At 39.6% G+C, this 25285-nt stretch overlaps 2 protein-coding genes across 2 annotated transcripts; both read right to left on the bottom strand.

The window, feature by feature from the left end:
* Positions 1-3782: 3782 nt before the first annotated feature.
* On the bottom strand, positions 3783-4718 carry LOC132226128 (olfactory receptor 6C6-like). Its single transcript, XM_059680989.1, has one exon. It carries the CDS (start codon positions 4716-4718, stop codon positions 3783-3785), a length of 936 nt encoding a protein of 311 aa, XP_059536972.1.
* A 7291-nt stretch (positions 4719-12009) lies between these two features.
* Positions 12010-12966, bottom strand: LOC132226127 (olfactory receptor 6C6-like). The gene has a single exon (XM_059680988.1). It carries the CDS (start codon positions 12964-12966, stop codon positions 12010-12012), a length of 957 nt encoding a protein of 318 aa, XP_059536971.1.
* Positions 12967-25285: the final 12319 nt, after the last annotated feature.

Raw genomic sequence — 25285 nt, 5'->3', positions numbered from 1 at the left:
TGTGGACTTTTGTGTCTGACTTTCTTCACTAATATAATGTTTACAAGGTTCATCCATGCTGCAGCATATATTGATACTTCATTCCTTTGTGTTCCCCATTGTATGAATATGCCACATTTTGTTTATCCTTTCATCACTTGAAAGATATTCTGGTTGTTTCCACCTTTTGGCTATTATGCATAATGCTTCTATGCACATGTGCATACAATTGTTTTTGTGAACATGTGTTTTCAAGTCCTAGAAGTAAAATTGTTAGTTTATTGAGTCATATAGTAACTTTTTTGAGGAAGGGTCAAACTGTTTCAAAAGTAGCTACACCATTTCATGGTCCCACTAATCCTATATAATAAAGAGATAATATGCAAATTGACCATCACACCCTTGCACAAGGTGGCTGCCCCCATATGGTCACAAGATGGCCACCCCATGTGGTCATAAGATGGGTGCCTCCATGTGGTCACAAGATGGCTGCACCCACATCATCACAAGATGGCCACCACAAGATGGCCGGCAGGGGAGGGCAGTTAGGGGCAACCAGGCCAGCAGGGGAAGGCAGTTGGGGGTGATCAGGCTGGCAGAGGAGGGCAGTTGGGGGCAATCGGTCCATCAGGGAAGCAGTTAGGCATCAATCAGGCTGGCAGGGGAGTGGTTAGGGGGTGATCAGGCTGTCAGGCAGAAGTAGTTAGGGGCAATCAGGCAGGTGAGCAGTAGAGAACCGGGTTGTGAGAGGGATGTCCCGGAGGATTGTCCCAGATTGTGAGAGGGATGTCCGACTGCCGGTTTAGGCCTCATCCCTGTGGGCCTAAACCGGCAGTCGGACATCCCCTGAGGTTGTCCCAGATTGGAGATGGTACAGGCTGGGCTGAGGGACACCCCCGCCCAGTGCACAGATTTCATGCACCGGGCCTCTAGTAATATATAAATCCCCTAGCAGTGCTAAAGTGGCTGTCATTATATTTTTTATTTGCATTTCCCTAAGGACTACTGATTTTGAGCATCTTTTTATGTGCTTTTTTGCCCAATTATATGTCTTCTTTGAATAAATATCTAATGAAGTTCTCCTATTTTTGTTGAGTTTTTGTTCTATTTATTGTTCACTTTTAAGATTTATTTTGAATAAATTTAACTAAGAAAATGCAATACCTACACAAAGAAATTACAAAATTTTTAAAGACATTAAAGAAGAACTGAATCAATGAAAAGACATTCATGTTCATGGGTAATAGACTTAACAATATTAATTAAGATAGCAATACTTCCCAAGCTAATTTATAGGTTCACTGTAATCTATTTATAAAAAAGCCTAAGCCGGTGGTCGGCAAACTGCAGCTCGCAAGCCACATGAAGTTCTTTGGCCCCTTGAGTGTGGCTCTTCCACAAAATACCACGTGGGGGCGCGCACGTACAGTGCAATTGAAACTTCTTGGCCCATGCGCAGAAGTTGGTATTTTGTGGAAGAGCCACACTCAAGGGGCAAAAGAGCTGCATGTGGCTCGTGAGCCACAGTTTGCCGATCACTGGCCTAAGTGACTGGCTGACTGGTAGCTATGACATGCACTGACCACCAGGGGGCAGACAATGCAGGAGTTGCTGAGCTGCAGTGACTTTGGCAGGTGCATTTCTCCAATGATGCACCCAGAACCAGAGAGGAGGGAGCCCAATTCTGGAGTGTGTCATCTGAGAACCACTCTCTCACAATCTGGGATCCCTTAGGGGATGTTGGAGAGCTGGTTTTGCCTGATCCCCACAGGCCAGTCCGAGGGACCCCACCAGTACATGAATCCGTGCACTGGGCCTCTAGTTCTTATATAAATTCCAACTGTTCTTTTTGCATAAATGAGCAAGCTAATCCTAAACTGTACATGGAATTGTTAGGGACTCTGAAAAGCCAAAATACTGAAAAAGAGAAACAAACAAACAGAAGTCATACTTTCCGATTTCAAAACTTACTAGTAATTAAGACAGTGTGATTCCAGCATAACAATAAACATGCAAAGCAATGAAATAGAACCCTTGGGATAAATCTATGTAACTTTGGTGTCATATGATTTCTTAAATATGACACCAAAAGCACAAGTAACAACCAAAAAATAGATAAATTTGACTTCATTAAAATTAAAATTTTTATGATCAAAGGACACTATCAAGAAAGTGAAAAATACAACCCAAAGAATAAAAATATATTTACTAGTAATATATCCAATAAGGGGCTAGTAGATTTTAAAAGCTTATTAGAAGGCAAACTGTGGATGGGGGCTTTCAGTGCTTTGAGTATAAATAATAACATGGGCTCTGTTCACTCTATTTGCCATAGAAAAGCAGATGGATAACAGTGTTGGCCTCCAAGTTTTTAAATGAATCAAAACACAAATCTGAAGTTAAATTATTTCTATTCAGGACCACATGGATAATCATGACACTATAGAATACCTTAATGATTTTTTTACTCATATTTTTCTGATGGCATTTTATATCCAATACGGAACTCTATATATTTTAGGGATTTCTTTTCAGGTCACTTTCTTTTTCATTAATCGAACAGGTTATCAATACTGCTCCTTTCTTCAAAGGCATTAGATACATTAGTGAGTATGTGCAGGAGTGAGCCAAGGGGAAGTCCCAAGAAGATTTAACTCGTTTTTTAAATGCTCCTTTCATTTATTTCACATATCCAAATGTTTGATAGTTCCACTCAGTTTGTTCTCCTAAATACCTCTAGAGACATCTCCTGGAACTTCAGATTCATTGCCACTATTAAAATTTAACTCTCAAATAACTCACTTAGTTTAAAACATTAGCCTTCTTCCTGACTCCAACATCTAAAAAATTCATTCTCAATGCAGTTAACAAAACAATCTTTCTAAAATAAAAATATGATTACATAATCTTAGATTAGAAAAGAAAACTCTCATATAAACCCCCTGCCCGAGAATCACCTATAGTCCATGTTTCTAAACTGTACTCTAGATAAATTGAAAATATATTTTAGGGATGAGAACATGGAGACTTTACATTAAAATAATCTGATCAGGTAGGTGACTCTTATTCACTTCAAGTTTTCAGGTCTGTAGACCTACCAAATAAAGTCCTAGTATATGTTAGGACATACAAGATTTTTATTATTTGAAGCCTGCCTCTTTTTTCTTACCTATTAAATACTGTCTTAACTGAGGCAACCTTTTTCCCCAAGGGCAGTTAACATTTATTGAGAATTCTGCCTAGGCCAGATGCAAATCTAGAATCACTTTATACATACTTTGTCATTTTATTTTCAAAATAACCTTATAAAATAAGAATTACTATTATGATATCTACTTTATAACTGGAGAAACTTAGCAACAAAAATTTTGAGAAACGTGGCCAGGTGCACATATATGTCTGGATTTAAACCCTAGCTGACCTGCTGGAAAATCTGCACTCTGAATTATCAGGCTTGTGCTAGTTGCCAGTGATCTATGAAGTACTGCCTAGACAAGCCTGGTGCTAGTGCATGGGATTATATTCCTGTCTATGAAATGTCTTATGATTAATATGTAAATAAAGTAGTTTTGAGGAGACCACTACCATGTCTTATAGAGTAAATAAAATATAATATTTGTGTTGATAACTTGAAGAGCTGACTTTTACTCTAGCACAGAAAGGAATGCTAATCATAGAGGGCAATATGAAGGAAAAGGTGCTTTGTGCTAAAAGGTTAAAATGTTATGAGAGGGCTAACTCACTGAAGGACAGATTAAGTAAACTTGTAAAATTTTTATTTACCCCTTTCTCCAAATTTTCCCTCATTTTTTGAATAAAAAGGAAATCTTTTGGAGTGTATTCTTGAAGGCTTGTTTCACTTGCTGGTTCCTTAGGGTGTAAATGAAAGGATTTAATAAAGGGGCAACTGAGGTATAGATAACAGCTACACCTTTGGATAAAGTCACTCTTTCCTTTGCTGATGGCTTCATGTAAATAAAGATACAGCTACCATAAGTAAGGCAGACTACAATCATATGAGAAGAACAAGTGGAAAAAGCCTTTGTTCTTTTCTGGGCAGAGGGGATGCTTAGAATGGTTTTGATAATATATGCATAGGAAAGAATCACTAACAGCAATGTGACCAGGAGTGTTACAACAGCTGAGACAAAGGAAAGTAATTCTAGGACACCAGTGTCTGTGCAAGAAATCTGCAGCAGAGGGGACGTGTCACATATGAAATGATCAATGACTTTGGAAGCACAGAATTCCAGTTTCAGTCCCAGGACCAATGGTGGAAAGGTAATCAGAAAGCCAGCTGCCCATGAACTGAATACAAGTTGGTAGCACACTTTGTTGCTCATAATAACCAGGTAATGTAGGGGTTTGCAGATTGCTACATAACGATCATAAGACATGGCAGCCAGTAAGTAAAATTCTGTAACTCCCAATAAGAGGAAAAAGAATAACTGAGATGCACAACTATTGTAAGAAATAATTTTGTTTTTAGTCACTATGGTCATCAGGAATCTGGGAATACAGATTGTTGTCAATGAAACCTCCAAGAAGGAAAAATTTCGCAGAAAAAAATACATAGGAGTCTTGAGACGGGAATCCAGCAAGGTAAAGAGGATTATGGATAAGTTCCCCATCACACTAAACATATAGTTTAGAAAGAGAAATATAAAAATCACAATTTGCAGTTGAGGGTCATCAGTAAGTCCCAGGAGAATGAATTCTATGCTTGACTGATTATTCATTTCAGATTTGAATCCTATTAAATAGACATAGAAAAACAGCTACAAAAGTGGAAAAAACAGGAATTTAAGAAAGCTACAGATGTCAAAAAAATATTCAGAAATGTAAACAAGTTTAAGAGGTTGATTCAATTTGACAAGAGAGATGATATAGAAAATTATAGCATAGATAACCTAAGCAGCCTCTAATTGACTGTTCCATTTAAACCAGTTACCTGTTTACAGTGCTACTTCTTTTCCCCATTTGAACTAGAAAAATAATTTAAATTTTAGCTAATCATTTTCAGATGAGTTTAATTTTTTTAAATATTCTAAATAGAGAAAATGTGAGCATTATTTGACATGTACTCTCTAGGTATATTTCATAAATTGTTGAAAAAGTATAGTAATCTAAACAGCTATATCAGTGTCAATTTGCAATGTTTATTCAAAATTCCTTACTTCATTAAAAACACTTCTTAATATGTGGAACATATAGAAATAATAAAGTTATATATCCTCTATATGATTGAAATATTACAATATCTATTAATTACTTTGTCCCAATGTGGTTCTTTTCCATTGTTCCTTTATCTAATTTCATGTAATTATGATTTTTCTGTAATTTCAAATGTATCATTCTTCTCATCAGTTGCATTTAACCAGGAGGCTTTGACTATTCAATCTATATTAAAATAGAAAAATATATAATAATTCAAAAGTTAGTAGACATTACTTTACTCATACTTATAAAATTGCTTTCATATATGATCAAGATAATTACTCCAAATTATAAGTGACTTACCTTAGTAGTGTATATTGATATAATTCTCTCATGGAAATATGGTAAAATCAAGAGTCAAAATAAATTGAATATCTCTCTCTTATAATATTACAAAATATTCAATCATTTCAAGAGGAAATTTAATTTCAATGCTTTTCTGGAGAAGAATTTGAAACAGACAATGCAATCTAAAAATTATATACATTTGCTAATACCTTCCACCTTCATTCACACTCATCAAAATCACAGGACCCACACATTATAGATAATTCCATTAGAATCTTCTTTTATGCCAAATAAGATTCTTTTTTTTGTTTTTATTTTATATATTTAAATTTTTAAAAATCCCCATAAAAATTCTAAATGAAAAGGTGATGCTCTAGGTGTTCTGAGAAATATCTCAAATGAAAGGAACCCAAATAGCTAATAAAGAATTATTGCTTCCAATTTAACACCAATAAAAGCCACAGTTTTATCATTTTGCTTATAAAATACACCAAGGGATTAATTGAAATAAAAAGAGGGAAGAAAAAGAAATGCCCTCTGGAGACTAGTGTCAGGACATACCAATTATGAAAAAGAGATAGAAAACAAAGAAAGAAGGAAATAAAAACCACTGTGAATTGCTTTAACTATAAAACTGAAGAACATTATCCCAAAAGAGAACTAGAAATAATTTAAACTCTATACTTAATGCAAACACGAATTTCAGGATTTCCACTGGGACAATATGGCCAATTCTATTGGTAAGAAAATTTACCCTAAAAAGAGCCTCTGTCATTTCCATTAGTCTATGTGTTAGGATTGCATTAACTTGGTTGTGACCCACCCCCAAAATTGGGGTAAAGGGAGGCAGGACTTAAATGTTTCCCTGTTTCCTCATTATTTTTGAAATAATATAAAACATAAAGAAATATAACAACAAATACACAATGAGGATCTTTTATTCTTGAACTATTTGGTGCTCCATCTGCTACTCAATACAGTAGCATGTATTTATGACAAAAGGAATATTCTACCAGATAAGCACAATGCAATCATCATTACCAAAACATTAGCATAGACTATTAACATGTAATTCTCCATTTAAGTTTTACCAATTGTCTAAAATTTTTCTTTATAGTAGAAAGAATACAGTTTAGAATTACATTTTATGTAATTGTCATATTTTTAGTGTCTTTTAATTTGGACTAGTCTTTCCTTAACTGTCAAGAATGTTGTTGAAAATTATTTTTCAGAAATTATATATAGGTCCCTCAATTTTGGTCTGAAGTTTCTGCATGATTACATTCAATTCATTAATTTTTGATAGGATTCTCACAGAAGTAATGATGTCTTCTCATGAAATCCCATCAAGGATCACACAATTTCATTTTTTTCCTCATTATTGATGTTGTTTTCTTTTATTTCTTGGGTAACGTGACTATTACAGAATTGTCTACCATAATGCTACATTTGTATCTTTGTAATTAATAAGTACTTTGTATACATACTTTTAATTCTATATCAATATCTCAATCTTTGTAAAACATCAGCTTTATAGATTACTTTATATCGGTATAGACTCATGGTTTCCATTTTTATTCATTATTTACTTCTTCTCAATTTCTGCAGATTTAGCCAGTGTAGGTCCCTTCAAGATTGGTCCCTTTTCCTTTTGATACAATTCATCAAATTTTGAGGACTTCTTTATTTCCTGGCATCACAAAGTGCTTCAGGCTCATCTTGTACCTTTTCTGTATCAACTTTGGTATCAGCTATTTCTTCAAGGAATCCTGGTTTTCATAGTGAAAAGTTATTTTAAAACCCAGATCTAGGAGCCACATGCACTCATTGTTACTGGGAACAACATATTCAGGCCCTCACAGTGGACAGATTCACACACACACACACACACACACACACACACACACACACACATATCTATATATATAAAAGCCTAAGTGACCATTATGGTGGAATGACTGGAACAAATGGAATGACTGGTTGGTATGACACATTGAGCAGGCAGACAGGCGAATGGTTAGGGGCAAGCAGTCCTGGATTATGAGAGGGATGTCCAACTGCTGGTTTAGGCCCAAGGGATCCCAAATTATGAAAGGGCACAAGTCAGGCTGAGGGACCCTCCCCACCGTGAATGAATTTCATGCACCAGGCCTCTAGTAGATAGACAATAGAGATAGATACACACATACACATATATGTATACAAAATGCATATACACTGAGTGGCCAGATTCTTATGACCACCTGACGTTTGTAGGCAAATTAGCTATAATTTTGCCCTGAAGTTGCTAGAGGGCCAGACCATTATAAATGGGGAAGCAGGTTGTTTACCATGACAGTAGAAGTGATTTTTTTCTGAAGATATGGGTAAACAATGCGATTTAACAGCCTTTGAACATGGGATATATATGAATGTGAGTGGCCAGATTATTATGACCACCCCATTGGCCCACCTTTTGCCTTCAATACTGCAGCGATTCTTCTTGACATTGACTCCACGAGATGTTGAAAGGTGATGCAAGGAATCTGACACCATGCCTGATGAATAGCATTGTCCAGTCCTGTGAGATTTGATGGTTGTGGAACCAGCTGCCTGATGGCTCTTTTAACTTCATCCCACAAATGCTCAATTGGATTAAGATCTGGTGATTGTGGGGACCACCTAAGCAAGGTAAAGTCTCCCTCATGTTCTTGAAACCATTCCTGCACAATACGAGCACCATGGCATGGTGCATTGTCTTGTTGGAAGAAGCCATCTCCATTGGGATACGCCATCAACATGACAGGATGAACTTGATCAGCAAAGATACTTATGTAGGTATGTTGTGCTATTCAGACATTGTTCCACACAAATTAAAGGGCCCAAATCTTGCCAGGAAAACATGCCCTAGACCAGGGGTGGGCAAACTTTTTGACTCGAGGACCACAATGGGTTCTTAAACTGGACCGGAGGGCCAGAACAAAAGCACGGATGGAGTGTTTGTGTGAACTAATATAAATTCAAAGTAAACATCATTACATAAAAGGGTACGGTCTTTTTTTCTTTTAGTTTTATTCATTTCAAATGGGCCACATCCGGCCCGCGGGCCGTAGTTTGCCCACTGCTGCCCTAGACCATAACACTGCCCACACCAGCTTGAAGTGTTGTACTCATCATGTGGGGTGCACGCTTTCATTCTGTTTCCTCCAAATTCTCACTCTGCCATCTGCATGATGCAACTGGAAATGTGATTCATCAGACCATATGATTTTTTTCCAACGCTCGACTGTCCAATCCTTCTGTTCCTGTGCAAATTGGAGACATTTTATCTTTGTAACTGCAGACAGCAAAGGTGTTCAAACAGGCCTTTGGCTTCCATATCCCATGCAATGTAGTGTATGGCTAATTTGCCTACAAATGTCAGGTGGTCATAAGAATCTGACCACTTAGATTATAGTATACTAGTGGCCTGGTGCATGAAATTCGTGCACGGGGGAAGGGGTATTCCTCAGCCCAGCCTGCGCCCTCTCCAATCTGGGACCCCTTGAAGGATGTCCTACTGCTGGTTTACAGGGATCAGGACTAAACCGACAATCAGACATCCCTCTCTCAATCCGGGACTGCTGGCTCCTAACCGCTCGCCTGCCTGCCTGCCTGATTGCCCCTAACCACTCTGCCTGCTGGCCTTCTTGCCCCCAACTGTCCCCCACCACCAGCCTGATCACCCCCAACTGCCCCCCATGCCAGTGTGCTCACCCCTAACTGCCTCCCCTGCCAGCCTGCTTGCTCCTAACTGCCCCCCTGCTGGTCTGCTTACTCCAATGGCCCCGCCCCCCACCAGCCTGATCACCCACAACTGCCCTCCCCTCTTGGCCTCTAATCGCCTCTGCCTCGGCCCGCCACCATGACTTTGTCCAGAAGAATGTACGGAAGGTCTCCTGGAAGGTCTCCCAGTCTAATTAGTGTATTACCCTTTTATTAGTATAGATAGTGGCCTGGTGCACAGGTGGGGGCCGGCTGGTTTGCCCTGAAGGGTGTCCCGGATCAGGGTGGGGGTTCCCTTGGGGTGTGGGTCGGCCTGGGCAATGGGCCTGTGGTGGTTTGAAGGCTAGCCATGCGCCCATGGGGTGAGGATCCCCGCTGGGAGGGTGTGGCCAGCCTGGGTGAGGGGCTAAGGGCTGTTTTCAAGCTGGTCACATCCCCTTCAGGGTGGGGGTCCCCGCTGGGGTGCTTGGCCAACCTGAGTAAGGGGCTGATGGCTGTTTGCAGGCTGGCCACAGCCCCCGATGACCCAACCTCGCAGCCCCTCCTCTTTTTTTTTTTTTTTTTTTTTTTTTTTTAGGGCCTCCTTGAGCTGAGGAAAGCAGGTATCTGGAATTTATTTGTCTTCTATAATTGAAACTTTGTAGCCTTGAGCAGAGCCCAGGGCTGGCCAGGGTGGGCAGGAAGCTTGGCTTCCTCCATCACTGGGGGCAACCGAAGCTCCTGCTCGCTCCAAGCACCATCTTGGTTGGGTTAATTTGCATACTCGTTCCTGATTGGCTGGTGGGTGTGACTTGTGGTTGTAGCCGAGTGACACCAATTTTCATGTTTCTCTTTTATTAGTGTAGATGGCCTGTTTCTAGGGAGAGAAAGCCGGACGTTGCTACATGACATCATTACCTGGCACCCACAGCCACCTTTTCTGAGCAGGGCTGGGCTGTGGGCAACATTTTGTGCCATGGGTTCTTGGAAGCTTCGGCTGTGATTGGTGGGCTGTCACTCTGGGGTGGTGGTGGAGCCTGTGTCCCACTTTGGGGAAGTCGAGTGTTGCTTTGTGGGTGCCAGATCCACGGTGCTGTTTTCATTACGGCAGCTCGTGCTTTGAGAGTCTGCCCCTTAGTGGTGAGTGAACATCAGAGCGACCAGTCAGAAGGTGGGAAGGGATACTTAGCATATTTGCCTTTTATATATATAGACTAAAGGTCCGGTGCACGAAATTTGTGAACGGGGCGGCGGGTGGGTTCCCTCAGCCAGGCCTGCACCCTCTCCAATCTGAGACCCCTCAGGGGATGTCCAGCTGCCGGTTTAGGCCCAATAAACTGACAGTTTGACATCCCCCTCACAATACGGGACTGCTGGCCCCCAACTGCTCACCTGCCTGCCTGCCTGCCTGATTGCCCCTAACCTCTTCTGCCTGCCAGCCTGATCAGCGCCTAACTGCTCCCCTGCCAGATCGATTGGCCCCAACTGCCCTCCCCTGCAGGCCCTGTAACCCCCAACTGCCCTCCCCTGCTGGCCTGGTTGCCCCTAACTGCCCTCCCCTGCTGGCCTGATCACCCACAACTTCCCTCCCCTGCAGGCCCAGTCGCCCCCAACGCCCCTCCCCTGCAAGCCATCTTGTGGCAGCCATCTTTTGACCACATGGGTGCAGCCATCTTCTGCAAGGGTGTGATGGTCAATTTGAATATTATCTCTTTATTATATAGGATATTTATTAAATTTTATAAAATTGATACTAACAGAATGGGAAGGAACTTAGCATATTTGCCTTATATATAAATGCATATTTATAAAATTTTATTAAACAGATACAAACAGACTGGATGTAGCATTTTTAATTTACAAATAGTTTAAAATATATAAAAGATCCCCAACCCCTTATATAAATAAATTATACCTATATTTCTTTTATGGGTTACTATCATTTGTAGACCTAATACTGCAATACAAAATAAGCCACTTTAAATTTATATACAGATATATATATATATATATATATATATATATATATATATATATATATATATATATATATATTGATTTTAGAGCAGAAGGGAGAGAAATAGAAACACCAGTGATGAAAGAGAATCACTGATGGGCTGCCTCCTACATGCCCCACACCTAGGATCAAGCCAGCAACCAGGGCACGTACCTTAACAGGGAATTGAACCATGACCTCCTGGTTCATAGGTCGATGCTCAACTACTGAGCCATGCTGGCCAGGCCATATAAGCAACTTTAAGCAAGGCTTGGAGATCAATTATTTATACTCTAAACAATAATAATGTCACAAATACTGTATGCTTAATCATTGTAACTCTCCAGTTGAAATTGTTAGAATCTCAGTTCCTTTTCTCATTTTATAGCTCTGATTACTGAACCCTTGAACCTTTCCTTCCTTTATTCATCTTTCAAGTTTCAGCATAACTGATAATTTTTTGAAAGGCTACCTTGATCTTTAAAATTATTTAATTTCTCTCTTTTTTCATCACAATAGCAATTATTACATGCTGTAATAATTATCAGATTTTGAGTTTTCTCTCACATTTTAGCTGAGAAAACACTTAAGAGCACATGCAATGCTTAGCAATTAGCACACACGTGTTGAAATAATTAACCATATATATCTAGCAAGTTTTAGTTTTTGAAAGCATTCAGTACATAAAAGTATCATTTAGGGGCAGAGATATTTCTAGTCAAAGATGAAATTTAATATTCTGAGTTGAAGAAAGCAGTTTACCATTAAAGAGTTTTCAATTTTCCCATTCATGTTTCAACAACATATTACTTACACCCCAATTTTGTCTCATTGTTTTCAAAATAACAAAACCTTTGAAGCATATCCTTGAGAGCTTCTTTCACCTGCTGGTTCCTCAGAGTGTAAATGAAGGGGTTTAGTAAGGGAGCAACAGAGGTATTGAGCACAGCTACGCCTTTAGTTAAAGACACCCGTTCCCTTGCTGAAGGTTTCATGTACATAAAGATGCAACTCCCATAAGTAATAGAGACAACAACCATGTGTGAGGAACAGGTGGAAAAGGCCTTTGTTCGCTGTTGAACAGAAGGGAATTTTAGAATGGTTTTGATGATGTACACGTAGGAGAGGACCACTAACAACAAAGTGATGACAAGTGTCACCACAGCTAAGACAAAGGCCATCAACTCTATGAAATGCGTATCTGTACAAGAGATCTGCAATAAGGGAGAAGTGTCACAGAGGAAGTGATCAATCGTTTTGGAGGCACAGAAATCCAGCTTGAGTCCCAAGACCAAAGGGGGAAATATGATCAGGAAGCCAGATATCCAAGAGCTGAGTACAAGCTGACAGCACACTTTGCTGTTCATAATGATGGGGTAATGCAGCGGTTTGCAGATGGCAACATAGCGGTCATAGGACATGGCAGCCAGAAGGTAAAATTCTGTAACTCCTAATAAAATGAAAAAGAACAATTGAGTTGCACATGCACTGTAGGAAATTGTTTTGTCTCCAGTCAGAATGCTTATTAAGAATCGTGGAATGCAGATGGTTGTGAATGAAATCTCTAAGAAGGAGAAATTTCGGAGGAAGAAATACATTGGAGTCTTGAGACGGGGATCCGTCATGGTGAGGAGGATGATAATTAAGTTCCCTGTCAGGCTCAAGATGTAGTTGAAAAATAGAAACAGGAAAATCACAATTTGCAACAGAGGGTCATCTGTCAGTCCAAGCAAAATGAACTCTATTTCCGTTGAGTTGTTCATTTCTTTATTTTTCCTATCAACCCAGAGAAAACAAAATTTAAATTACAAGTGAGAAAATAGTTTTCTTTATTCTCAGCCATAAAATGTTCCACATTCAGAAACTTATCTATATGCAAATATTTTCACCCATCTATTTTGAGTTTATCAAAATGAACATGTCCTCTAATGTCAGTCATCTTTACAGAAATTCTGAATTTTTTCCCATTGGGTAAGTTGAACTAAGTCTAACTTATCACTTAATAGGGGACTTATCATTCAAATTTTAGCTCTACCATTTGGTGTTGATCTATCTTCCAAAGGCTTTACCCTAATAGACTATTTAAATAGATTATATTTTCTATTTTCTAAAGTTTACAAATATTTTAAGTAATTTTATTCCTTTTATTCATCACCAAATTCCATTTCATATATCCTTTCTTAAATTTTTAAAAATAATTTTATTTCAATTTTTTAAATTCCACTGCTTGCCTGCTCATTCATTTATTTTATCAATGGCTTTTGATTGAACACCTAGAAAATTCCTGGTAAATCATTAACAATGATTCTAATGGAAATGACATAGGAAATAAAAACAAGCAGTAAAAGTGAAATGGGCCTTTCTATATTTTAATTATTTTACTTTATTCAATTTATAATAGTCTCATACTAATTTCTTTATGGTTGTGCAGATAACATTAAAAAACTGTATCTTTTTGTTTAAGTATAAAATGATTTTAATCAGTCACAGTTCTTGTCACTGACTAGTGTTATAGCAATATTTCATAGTTACTAACTGTAATTTGTTTTTTGTTAATCATATTCTTTGTAGTACAGCAGGAGTTTTTGTCTTAGTCACTTACCAGATGATATTTTTAAAGCTTCCTTTATTACCCTTGTTTCAAAATATGTTATAGTGACTCTCAATCACTCATTCATTTGATAAATATTTACTTAGTTCTTCCTATGTGCAATAAATTTCTCTAGGTAGGAACTTGGGGTTTAGTGGAGGCAAAAAGCATTACTGCTTCAACAAATATATATATATATATACTAGAGGCCCAGTGCACAAAACTTTGTGCACTCGGGGGGAGAGGAGGGTCCCTCAGCCTGACCTGTGCCCTTTCACAGTCTGGGACCCCTTAGGAGATAAAGACCTGCTGGCTTAGGCCTGCTCCTGGGTGGCAGAGGGCAGGCACAATCCCTAGGTGCAGCCCCTGGTCAGGCTCAGAGCAGGGCCGATTGGGGAGTTGGGGTGACGCCCCCTGTCATGCACAAAGCAGGGCGGATCTGGAGGTTGCGATGCCACCCGCAGTCACGCTCAGGGTAGGGCCGATTGGGGGATTGGGCACCGCCCCCTGTCACACTCAAGGCAGAGTCGATGGGGAGGTTGTGGCGCCACCCCCTGTCACACACAGAGCAGGGCCAATTAGGGGGTTGGGGAGCTCCCCCCTGTCACTCACAGAGCAGGGCCGATAGGGGAGCTGGCACACCGCCCCCTGTCACACACAGAGCAGGGCGGATCAGGGGGTTGGGGCGCTGCCCTCTATCACCCACAGAGCAGGGCCGATCAGGGGGTTGGGGCGCTGCCACTGTCACACTCAGGGCAGGGCCGATGGGGAGGTTATGGCTCTACCCCGTCACACACAGAGCAGGGCCCATTGGGGGGTGTGTTGGGGCGCCGCACCCTGTCACACACAGAGCTGCAGGGTGATCAGGGGGTTGGGGAGCTCCCCCCTAACAGGCACAGAGCAGGGCTGATCAGGGGGTGGGGTGCCTTCACCTGTCACGAACAGAGCAGGGCCGATAGGGAGGTTATGGCTCTACCCTGTCACACACAGAGCAGGGCCCGTGGGGTGAGGGGCTTGGGGCGCCGCACCCTGTCACACACAGAGCCGCAGGGCGATCAGGGGGTTTGGGCGCTGCCCCCTGTCACACTGATCCCGGTGCCGGGAGGCCTCTCAGCTCCACTGATCCCAGTGCTGGCAGGCATATTACCCTTTTACTATATAGAATAGAGGCCTGGTGCATGGGTGGGGGCTGGCTCTTTGCCCTGAAGGGTGTCCTGGATCAGGGTGGGGGTCCCCATTGGGGTGCCTGGCCAGCCTGCATGAGGGGCTGAGAGCTGTTTTCAGGCTGGGACTGAAGCTCCCAACTGCTCTTTTTTTTCTTTTTTTTTTCTGTTTATTCTGGGCCAGCTTTAGCTCTGAGGCTCCAGCTCTTAGGCCTCCACTCCTGAAAACAGGTATCTGGTTTGTTTCGGATCTATAATCGAAACTCTGTATCAACTCCAGCTCTGAGATCCCAGGCTTGCTGAAAGCAGGTTTCTGGGGTTTTGTTTAGCATCTATATTTGTTACAATGTTTGAAACTGCAGGCTCAGAGGCCTGCAGCGGCAGGCGGGGAACATTGGTTTCCTCCGTCACTGAAGCAAGCAAGCCTCATGTTAGTTTCAAGCTGCCTGGCTGCCGGCCGCCATCTTGGCTAGCAGTTAATTTGCCTATCTCGCTGATTAGCCAATGGGAAGGGTAGCGGTCCTACGCCAATTACCATGTTTCTCTTTTATTAGATAGGATATACTAGAGGCCCAGTGCATGAAATTCGTGCACGGGACAGGGGGCCCTCAGCCCGGCCTGCACTCTGTCCAATCTGGGACCTATTGGGTGATGTCTCGGCAGTCGGGCATCCCTCTAGCAATCTGAGATGGCTGGCTCCTAACGGCTTGCCTACCTTTCTGACTGATTGCCCCTAACCTCTCTGCCTGACAGCCTGCTCCCCCTAATGACTCTCCCCTGCCAGCCTGATCCCCCTAACTGCTCTCCCCTGCTGGCCTGATCCCCCTAACTGCTCTCCTATGCCAGCCTGATCGCCCTAACTGCCTCTGCCTCAGCCCCGCCACTGTGGCTTTGTCTGGAAGGATGTCCGGAAGGTCACCCAGAAGATGTCCTGTCTAATTAGCGTATTACCCTTTTATTAATATAGATAATCCTCACCCAAAGTCATGCTTAGAGAGAGGAAAGGAAAGTAAGAGGGGGGAAACATTGATCTGAGAGAGAAACATCCCTGCTTGCCTTCTATAGTCTCAAACCTGAAACCCAGGTATGTACATTGACTGGGAATCAAACAGGCAACCTTTCAGTGCATGGGACAGCACTCAAGCAACTGAGCCACTCTGGCTGGGTGACAAGTATATATTTTTCAGTTTGTAAAGATTTAAGGTTCTGTTTAGGAATAATTACATCTTCTTTTAGAATTAGTTATATTACTTTGACAAATTCCAGTGGTTATTTTGTTGTGTATGTACAATGAAAATAACCTCAATCTTAAAGTCCAGAAAAAAAAAATTGTTGTCAAAATCTTACATTCTTGCCCTAATGGTTTGACTTAGTGGATAGAGCATTGGCCTGCAGACTAAGGGTCCCAGGTTTGGTTCTGGTCAAGGGCATGTACCTTGGTTACAGGTTCAATCCCTGTGGAGGTGTGTATAGGAGGCAACTGATTGACATTTCTCTCTCCCTCTGCTTTTCTCTCTCTTTAACACACAAAAAAGTCAATAAAAAAGTCTATGTATATAAATGCCTAAGTGACCAAATGACCAAACAACCGGTCAACCAATCACTATAACGTGCACTGACCACCAGGAGGCAGACACTCAATGCAGGAGCTGACCCCTGGCAGTCAGTGCACTCCCACAGCCAACCTCCCATGGCCGGCCAATCTCCTGTGGTCCCTCCTCCCCCACCCATGGGACAGCTTCAATCTCCCTGATCAGGACTGGGCAAGATGGCCCCAATCACCCCAATCGCCAGCCAGGCCGAGGGACCCCATCCGTGAACAAATTTGTGCACCGGGCCTCTAGTTAATAATGATAGAATTTTAAAAAGGATCACAGCTAAGATGTGAACAAAAATTTCAAAAACAAAACCTGTTCTCTAATTTTTCCTTCAATGCAGTTAAAGTTTATAGAGTTAGATAAAGCCAATGAATTAGTCATTTATAAATATTAAAAATTACATGTTATTATGTTATAAAATTTTCATTGTAAATTATATAGGAATTTTTACTTCTCCATCAAAAAGAATAGATTAGTAAGACAATTTAAAGATCAATTTATTTTGTACTTCCAAAATATCTCCCTAACTTCTGATTCAAAAACAAACAAAACACCCAAATTAAACTTAATATTTGACTTACCTTACACAGGACATATTGGGATTTCTTTTTTTGTTCTGGTAGGCAGTAGAATATATAAACTACCTAAAATAAGAGTGATGATAATCATTTCAGGACTTCATTCAATTATTAAAAGGTTATAAAAACAATGTGTGTTTTCTTTTTTTAAAAAATCATTCAAATAAAATGTGAAATATGTTTTATTTATTTTTCAAAATATTTCCCATTTTTCACTTAAGTTCACATTCACTACATATTTCAGTATTCAGATACTAAGCAACACTGATGCATCTCTATTATCCCTTCCAGTTTGGTTAAAATTTCAGAAAGTTTTTCTTAATCTTTACCTGGAAGTGTTATATCATAGATTAAAACCTAGGAAGAAATACAATATCAAAGTACAGAAATTTAACATAATTCATGGTTGTAACTAAATTTTATCTTTTGGCTCAATAGGGACATAAGGGAATCTGTTGAAATCAGCAAACAAACAAATAATTAAAATATTTCCCGAGAGACTGGTAGTCAGAAAATACTAGTTATGTTCCCCAACCCTCCCCCAAAAATATAATCCACTCAGCTTTTTCTTTTTCTTTTTAATGTGGGAAATATGCAACAAAAACATCAACTGCTTCATAGTCCCAAGGCAATATGAAAGCCTTCGTATCTGTTTTTCTCCAATACAAAATTTATCTTCCTATTGCAGACATAATAATAGTAATAACAGTAATAGGCAAGTAGCAGACTTAATGTTGCTGCAACTAGATTCAGTTATTTTAGCACTTCCAAATGGCTTTATTTCTTTTCCCTCTGTTTTTAATCCATGGGATTTTAATGCTTGCTTTATTTTTAATTAAATTTATTGGGCAGACATTGGTTAGGTTTCAAGTGTACAATTCTATAACATACCATCTGTATATTGCTTTGTATGTTTATCACCTGAAGTCAAATCTCCTTCCATCACTATGTATTTGACCCCTTTATCCTTTGCCACTCCCCTGTCCTCTTTCCCTCTGGTAACCACCATACCAATTTTATAATAAGGTTATTAATTGTATATTACTAGAATATTGTCTGAGATGTTTCGTTTTTTTAGTTTTAAGAGAGTGTGGGGATTTTTTAATTATGAGGGAAAAAACAACCTATGGTAAAACATTTAGTTTATGACATGAGAGCCTATTCAGGAGACTTCGAATATCTGACACGTTTGAACTGTATTGGCTGTTAAGAGTCTGCTCAAAATGAGTAAAATGGATTGATTACATATATTATATCAGAGACCAAGCTATAAATTATTACTAAACAAAGTTCCTTATGATTTTTTCCTGATCCAAAAAAAATCATCAAATGAAGTAAAAAATATGTGCTACTGGTGTTTAAATATAAAGAAAATTTATTTTTAAAATGTTGTCAAAAATTTTAATTTAAGTATAGCTCATATATGATATTATATTAGTTATATTAATTTTATGTATGCAATATAGTGATTTGACACTTCTATAATTTATAATGTGTTTGTCTCACTAACCCTAATTATCATCTGTCACTGCACAGGCTTACCAGAATATTAAGAAAATATTTTAAGACAACTTCATGTCTACTACCAGAATTCACAGAGTTGAATAGCAGCCCAAACACTGCTCTTTTACAACATACACCTCAGATAAAATGTGTGTGTGTGTATGTGTGTGTGTGTTGTCTATTTCTGGACTCTATTCTGTTTTACTGATCAGTGTATCTACTTGAAAATAATCGACACTGAATTGATAACTGTAGCTTTATAGTATAAAAATAGATCACAGCTATAAGTGCAATACTTTATAGAACTTTTAGAAGAAAACATGAGAAATTCTTTGTGTTCTTAGGTTAGGCGTACATTATCTATAATAATAAAAGGGTAATATGCTAATAAGACCGGACGTCATTCCAGACCTCATTCCGGACGTCCTTCCAGAAGAACCAGGCCAGAGGAATGTCCGGGTCCCAGGTGCCTGCCGGTGGACGGAGGGAAGCCTAGGTCTTCGGTACCATAGGGAAGCCGGTGCAGGTAGCCAGGGGAAAGAAGGCCTACTCTTGCATGAATTTCATACATTGGAGCTCTAGTATGTGACATGAAAGGAATGATCTATTTTTTAAAATTACAAAGGAAACATCATCAAAATTAACCAAACTTGTTTTTTCTAAAAACACTTATTATAATTAAACACACATTATAAATTGGGGGAATATATTTGCAAATTGTATATCTGATAAAGGACACTTATTATAATAAATTAAGAACTCTCAAAACTCAATAATAGAAGACTCGGCAAGATGAAGAAATAATAAATCTTAGCCCTTGCTTCCTCATTAGAAAACATGAAAAAACAAAATACATTAAAAACAAAAACAAAGAAGCTTTTATAAGAAAACCCAGAAATCAATTAAAAGACTGAATTACCCCACTGACCACAAAATTGAGATCAATCACACTGAAATGGGTAAGAACAGCAATTCTCATCTTACCCATATTAGTCCCTCCATCAGGCTGGCATAGAGATAACAACTCTTCCCTGGATTTGGGTGAGCACAGGAGATAGTGAGGCTAACATTGAATATCCTCAGCTTTTTCGTATGCTCCCTGAGGGGCTGCAATTAGTCTGGCCTCACATGGAGCACTGAAAGAACTGGTATTGTGCAAACACATGGGGGAGTTAGTGAGATGGGTATGTTTCAAGGCATGGTTCTCCATGGCTTAAAAAGGGCACAGATCTCACACCTCTTCTCCAGAGGAATGGAGCATAGCTCCCTTTATCCTGCCCTTTAATTATGCCTCCCAAAGGGGAAGATTCTGCCCTGCTTCACACAGAGAGCTGAATAACCCTACATAATCTGAACAGCTGGGGAAGCTGCAGCTGGCATGGCTCTGCAACCTTAGAAAAAGAAGCATAAATGAGGGGTCTCCCAAAATATAGAGGAGGAAGAGTGCATTGAATCTATAGATTGCTTAAGTTTATTCCTAGATATCTTAGTTTTCTGGTACAATGGTAAGTTGTGTTGTTTTTTTAGTTTCTCTTGCTGTGAGTTCATTACCCTCTATAATAACAGGCTAATATGCAAATAGACCAAATGGCAGAACAACTGGAGCAACAGAACAACCGAACAATTGGTTCTATCACATGTGCTGACCACCAGGGGGTATATGTGGAACACGGCGATCGTTGGTCGTGGCAAGATGGTGGAGCAGGTGAGCAGGGGTGCCAAGGCAAGGCAGGTCACCAGTCGCTGTCATCAGGGCGAGCCTCTGGTGATTACTGAAAATTCTTTGCTCTCTTGTGCCACAGTCCCGCCTGGCACTAGTACCTGCTGCCTGCACTGGCCCCGCTTGCACCCAGTGCTGTTGCCCGGCACCGGTCTGATGGCTTAGTGTCATCAGCAGGTGTGAGCAGCAGCTTCTGGCCCTGATTGCCCCTGAGGGTTTCTCTACCTTCCGCTGCTCCTGAGGAATGATTGGGGCAGCAGCCACCATTTGCACCCGCTGCTGGCACTGTCCCCAATCACCCCACTCTGTCAGGGGGTATGAGTGGGGCCAGCACCCTCAGCACAAGGGAGCTGCAGCAGCAGGAACAGGACGGCTGGCAGACAGGAGACTGGGGACCAAGGTGGGAGGTGCCCAGAGGGGTCATGGAGGATAGGCCAAGATCTGTCGCTGTGCCTATCGCAGCTTCGCAGCCCACAGTTCTTTTCAAGGTGCACAAATTCAAACACTGAGCCCCTAGTTGGTGTAAAAAAAAGCCATAGATTTCTGAGTTTTAGTTTTGTATACTGCTACATTGCCGAATTCATTTATTAAGTCTAGTAGTTTTTTGATGGCATCGTTAGGGTTTTCTATGTACAATAGAAATAATGAAAGCTTTACTTCTTCTTCTCCAATTGGATGCCTTTTATTTCTTCTTCTTGTCTGATTGCTGTGGCTAGCACTTCCAGTACTGTGTCGAACAGGAGTGGTGAAAGTGGGCATCCCTGTCTTGTTCCTGTTCTTAGGGGAAATGGTTTTAGGTTTTGCCCATTGAGTGTGATGTTGGCTATAGGTTTGTCATACAAAGCTTTTATTGTGTTGAGATATGATCCCTCTATTACCATTTTTCTGAGAGTTTTATCAAGAAAGGGTGTTGGACTTAGTCAAATGTTTTTTCTGCATTGATTGATATTATGTGACTTTTGTCTCTTAATTTGTTCATATGATGCATCACAGTTATTGATTTGTGGATACTGTACCATCCTTGTATCCCTGAAATAAATCCCACTTGGCCATGGTGTATGATCTTTCTAATGTAATGATGGATTCGATCTGCAAGAATTTTGTTGAGAATTTTAGAATCTACGTTAATCAGTGATATTGGCTTGTAGTGCTCTTTCTTGGTGGTGACTTTATTTGGTTTTGGGTTTGGGTTAATGCTGGCTTCATAGAAAGAGCTTGGAAGTCTGCCTTCTTCTCAAATTTTTTTGAGTAGTCTGAGGAGGATAGGTTTTAGTTCTTTGAATGTGTGGTAGAACTCCCCTGGAAAGCCATCAGGATCAGGGCTTTTGTTTGCTGGAAGATTTTTAATTACTGCTTCAATTTCATAGATAGTTATTGGCCTATTCAGGTTTTTTTATTCTTCCTGATTGAGTTTTGGAAACTTGTATTTTTCTAAGAATATGTCCATTTCATCTAGGTTGTCCTGTGTATTGGAGTAGAGTTGTTTGTAGTATTTTTTCATAATCCTTTGTACTTCTGTGGGGGTCTGTTGTTGTTTCTCCTCTTTCATTTCTGAATTTGTTTATTTGGGTCCTCTCTCTTTGTTTCTTGGTGAGCCTAGCTAGAGGTTCATCAATATTGCTTATCCTTTCAAAGAACCAGCTCTTGGTTTTCATTGATCTTTTCTTTGTTTTTTGGTCTCTATGTCATTTATCTCCACTCTGATCTTTATTATTTCCTTCCTTCTTTTTGTGCTGGTATTTTCTTCTTGTTCTGTTTCTAATTCTTTAAGTTGTAGGGTTAGATAATTTATTACCATTTTTTCTTGTTTTCTTTTTGTTGTTGTTTTGTTTTGTTTTTTTGTTTTGTTTTTAGGTAGACCTGTAAACTTCCTTCTCAGGACTGCTTTCACTGTGTCCCATAAATTTTGGATTATTGTGTTTTCATTGTCATTTGTTACCAGGATGCTTTTTATTTCTTCTTTGATCTCTTTGGTAACCCAATTATTGTTTAATAGCATGCTATTTAGCTCAAAGTGTTTGATATTTTTTTATTGTTTTTATTGTAGTTGATTTCTAATTTTATAACATTGTGCTCTGAGAAGATGCTTGATATGATTTCTATCTTCTTGAATTTGAAGAAACTTTGCCTGTTTCCCAATAGGTTATCTGTTTTTGAAAATGTCCCTTGTGCACTTTAGAAGAATGTATATTCTGTAGCTTTGGGCTGAAATGTTCTGAAGATGTCAATTAATTCCATTTGATATAGTGAGTCATTTAGGAATGATGTTTCTTTGTTGATGTTTTGTTTAGAGGATTTATCTAGTGGTGTCAATGGGGTATTAAAGTTCCCTACTATGACTGTATTGCTGTTGATCTCTCCTTTGAGATCCTCCAGAAGATTTTTTATGTATTTGGGTGCTCCTGTATTGGGTGCATATATGTTTACCAGAGTTAAATCTTCTTGTTGAATTGCTCACTTTACTGTTATGAAGTGGCCTTCTTTATCTCTTGTTATGGCCTTCAATTTGAGGTCTATTTTGTCAGATACAATTATCACTAACCCAGCTTTTTTTTTGATTTCCATTCACCTGAATTTTTTTCCCCATCCTTTCACTATAAGTCTGTGTGAATCCTTTGTTCTGAGGTAAGTTCCTTGTAGATAGCATGTATATGGGTCATGTGTTCTTATCCATTCAGTTACCCTATGTCAGAGGTCCTCAAACTTTTTAAACAGGGGGCCAGTTCACTGTCCCTCAGACATTCCACACATGCGCACTGTGGGCCCGGGACTAGTCGGCTGCTAAGCAGGACAGGCAGCAGAGGCAAAAACACTGGCGGGCCGGATAAATGTTTCCGGTGTGCCACATGTGTCCCACGGGCTGTAGTTTGAGGACCCCTGCCCTATGTCTTTTGATTGGAACATTTAATCCATTTACATTTAAGGTTATTATTGATAGGTACTTCTTTATTGCCATTTTTATCTTTATGCCTATATTCCTCCTTCCCTTCCTATCTCTTCTTTTTACACCAGTCCCTTTAGCATTTCTTGCATTGATGGCTTGGTGGTAATAAGCTCCTTTAGTCCTTTTTGTCTATGAAGCTCCTTATTTCTCCTTCAGTTTTGATTGATAGCCTTGCTGGATATAGTATTCTTGAATTCAGTCCCTTGCTTTGCATCACTTTGTATATTTCATTCCATTCCCTTCTGGCCTGATGTATTTCTGTTGAGAAATCAGTTCATAGTTTAATGGGAGATCCCTTATAAGTAATTTTCTGTTTCTCTCTGGCAGCCTTTAAGATTCTCACATTATCATTGGTGTTTGCCAATTTAATTATGATGTATTTTGGTGTTGGTCTATTTGAGTTTATCTTGTTTGGGATTCTGTGCATTTCTTGGACTTGTGTTTTTTCTTCCCAACATCAGGGAAGATTTCTGTCATTATTTTCTCAAACAGGTTTTCTATTCCTTGTTCTATTTCCTCTCCTTCTGTCACCCCTATTATTTGGATGTTGTTTCATTTTGTGTTGTCCCAAAGCTCCCTTAGGCTCTCCTCCTGCTTTTTAAGTTTTTTTTTCCAGTTGCTGCTCTGCTTGGGTGCTTTTTCCTACCTTGTCTTCTAGCTCACTGGTGCAGTCCTCAGCTTCTTCTCATCTACTGTCGATGCTTTCTATTTGTTCTTTATTGCAGCTATATCATTCTTCATTTCCTCCTGTTTCTTCTTCATTTACTCTTGATTCTTACACTTGTTGTTGAATTACTCTTCCATCCTTTTAAGCATCCTTATGACCATTGCTCTGAATTCTTTCTCTGACAAATTGATTGCCTCCATTTCGGTTACTTCCTTTCTGGTGATTCCTCCTTTTCTTCCATATGGGGGCTGTTTCTTTGTCTCCCCATTTTTGCTCCTCTTAGCGTGTTTGGTTATGTGGCTCACTCTCTACCACGTTGACCGTATGGCACAAAATATAATTCAACAAGACTTGAAACGGAGGGAACAAAACATGAATGTATTCATGACACCGATAATTCCAATAAAGGTGACCAGCAGAGAAAAAGAGAATTAGGGGAGAGAAAAGAGTGTAATTATAATATTGAGAAAAGGGGAGGGGGAAGTTAAGAGAGAAAAGAAAATAAAGAAGGAAAAAATATATGTATATGGAAGAAAACTCCACAAATCCAACAACTAAATAAAAAAAAATGCAAATAACAAATCCCCAGAAAAAAAGGGGGGAGGGAGCCTAATTTGAAGAGGCAGAGCTTATTTCCAGAAAGTAAGGTAAAGGAATTGAATGAATGTTGAATGGCCACGGTTCAGTACACAGAAGGTTGAAACAGAATGAGTGGATAAGAAGCAAAGTAAAAAGCAAAATAATCAATCAATAAAAAAATTATTTATTTTTTCCTTTTTTTAATATATCTATTTATATACTCATCTGGTCTTGGAAAGGAGAATAGAGTGGAGAGAAAATAGGCCTGAGTTTGGTGAGTGAAACTAATTAAACAATTAGGAGAAAAGGAGAGCAAGCAAGGAGAGGAAAAATAAAAGCATAAAAAATAGGAAAAAAAATGGCTAGCAAAGAAAGAGAAAAGAGAAGTGTGCATGGACTTGGAGCAGGGGAGAGGAAATTAGATATATGAGTAAGCCAACAGAGACTACTATAATAGTAATGCATCGATAAATCAGATAATTAAGATCAATTTTTAGCAAGAAATAAAAAGAAAGGAGAGAGAAAAACTAAAGCAGGAACAGAAGAGAAACAGGATGAAAAGAGAAGTGAGGAAGAAGAGGTTGGCAAAAAGGAAAAAAAAATAAAGTAAAATAATGATAAAAAATAAAAATAGAATGTAGAACACTAATCAAAAAAAGTTAAAAAATAATCTATATATATAAAAAGCCAGTGACCTAACGCCCTAACGACCATAACGACCAGTTGCTATGGTGCCCACA

The sequence above is a fragment of the Myotis daubentonii genome, chromosome 2 (genome assembly GCF_963259705.1).
Source record: "Myotis daubentonii chromosome 2, mMyoDau2.1, whole genome shotgun sequence".
NCBI lineage: Eukaryota > Metazoa > Chordata > Mammalia > Chiroptera > Vespertilionidae > Myotis > Myotis daubentonii.
This window is presented reverse-complemented; position numbering and strand designations above follow the sequence as displayed.